General features: G+C 47.4%; 1 protein-coding gene across 1 annotated transcript; it reads left to right on the top strand.

Annotated features, from left to right (window-relative positions):
* Window positions 1-865: 865 nt before the first annotated feature.
* PPTG_20116 (hypothetical protein) lies at window positions 866-1,372 on the top strand (the record flags this gene model as incomplete). The annotated part of the gene is made up of 1 exon (XM_008918759.1): window positions 866-1,372. One exon carries the CDS (start codon window positions 866-868, stop codon window positions 1,370-1,372), a length of 507 nt encoding a protein of 168 aa, XP_008917007.1.
* Window positions 1,373-1,611: the final 239 nt, after the last annotated feature.

Below are 1,611 nucleotides of genomic sequence, written 5' to 3'. Positions count from 1 at the left end.
CTCGGCATTTCAAAACTGCACCGCTGTCATCTGAATATTGAGGATTAGAGGTCACAGCAGAAAAGGGGCTAGCCGCGTTTCGCTTGGCTGGGCTCGCTACGCTCGCGATAAAAAGATTATCTCACCTGGAGCGTGCAATGCGCGGCTCGCTGGTGAGCTCGGCGCTGGGCCTGCTTCCGCGAATACCGCGCGGCCCTGCTTAGCAGGCTCTATGCGCGGGTTTGCTATGGCTATGCGCGCTCGCACCCGCTCAGCTTAGTTGGCGCCGCGGCTATGGGTACCCATGTCGCCGAGCTCCGTGTGTGTTATCCCAGAGATGGAAGTGTGTTTGTACTACAGTAGTACTATTTTCCGAACGAAATGCAGTATCTGTGCCAGAATTGCACGGTCAAACCATATCGTAAATCGTTGAAGAGCACGGTTTTATGAACTCGATTTATCGTAAATCCACCACCTGTTGCTTACACACGTAGATTCAGCACATCTAATTTCGTTTTGCCAAAATCACTGCAAAGCACAATGTGTGCAATACAGATTCCGCCATCTATTCTGACACCGTGTCTAGTTAATAACCTGAGCGTTGCTCATACTATGATTTTTCGGAAGGAATCTCTCGCCTTCGCGCTGTTAAGTCCAGAGTAAGGCGGGTCGGGGAAATGCTTGCGTATCGTAAATTGCCGGGTTGAGTGAGACAGTCGTAAAAGTTTTTTGCCTAAGAGCATCTTCACCAGTGCGGGTATCCTATTTCGGGGATAAACCCAAAGAAAGGCTAATGTTATATTTAGTTTGGCTATAGTTTGTGCGAGATTCTACCAATACTGCTATTTGTTGCCATTTTGGGCAGGTCGAACACTGTCATCAAGCAATGCAATTCGTACAAGCTCTGCTTGAAGAGGACGAGGAAGAAGAAGCTGTATTCGATATACTGTATCTACTACGGCCACCAGGAGCAAATGTAAAACGTAAACACGGTGGATCGGTGCCAGGACGCTCTCCAAACAAGCGTCGCGACTGGTATGGGAGGCACACTCGATTGCTCCAACAATACTTTGGTCCTGACCCCATATTTGAAGAGGCTGTTTTCCGCAGGCGCTATCGAATGTCAAGACGCTTGTTTTCTCATATTGCACATAGTGTAGCAAATCACGACACTTACTTTGTTCAGAAACGAAATGCAGCGGGTCTAGTGGGAATATCCACTTTCCTGAAGATCACGGCCGCGCTAAGAGTTCTTGCATACTCTTCATCTTTTGATGCTATTGATGAAAATTTAGAGATTGCTGGACCTACAGTCAGTCAGTGCATCCATCACTTTTGTGATGCAGTTATTGCTGTTTTCGGTGATGTGTTTTTGCGTCCACCACGTAAGTAGGAACTAAAACGTTTTCTTAAACAGAACGAACGTCGTGGCTTTCCTGGAATGGTCGGTTCGATCGACTGTATGCATTGGGTATGGAAGAATTGCCCAATGTCGCTGGCTGGCCAACACGAACGAAAGGAAAAGAAGCCTACAAAAGTCCTTGAGGCAGTCGCGGACTATGACTTGCGAATTTGGCATTACAATTTCGGTTCTCCTGGTTCGTTGAACGACATTACTATTTTAGAGCAGTC

This window comes from Phytophthora parasitica, assembly GCF_000247585.1.
Source record: "Phytophthora parasitica INRA-310 unplaced genomic scaffold supercont2.299, whole genome shotgun sequence".
Classification (NCBI taxonomy): Eukaryota; Oomycota; class Peronosporomycetes; order Peronosporales; family Peronosporaceae; genus Phytophthora; species Phytophthora nicotianae.
This window is presented reverse-complemented; position numbering and strand designations above follow the sequence as displayed.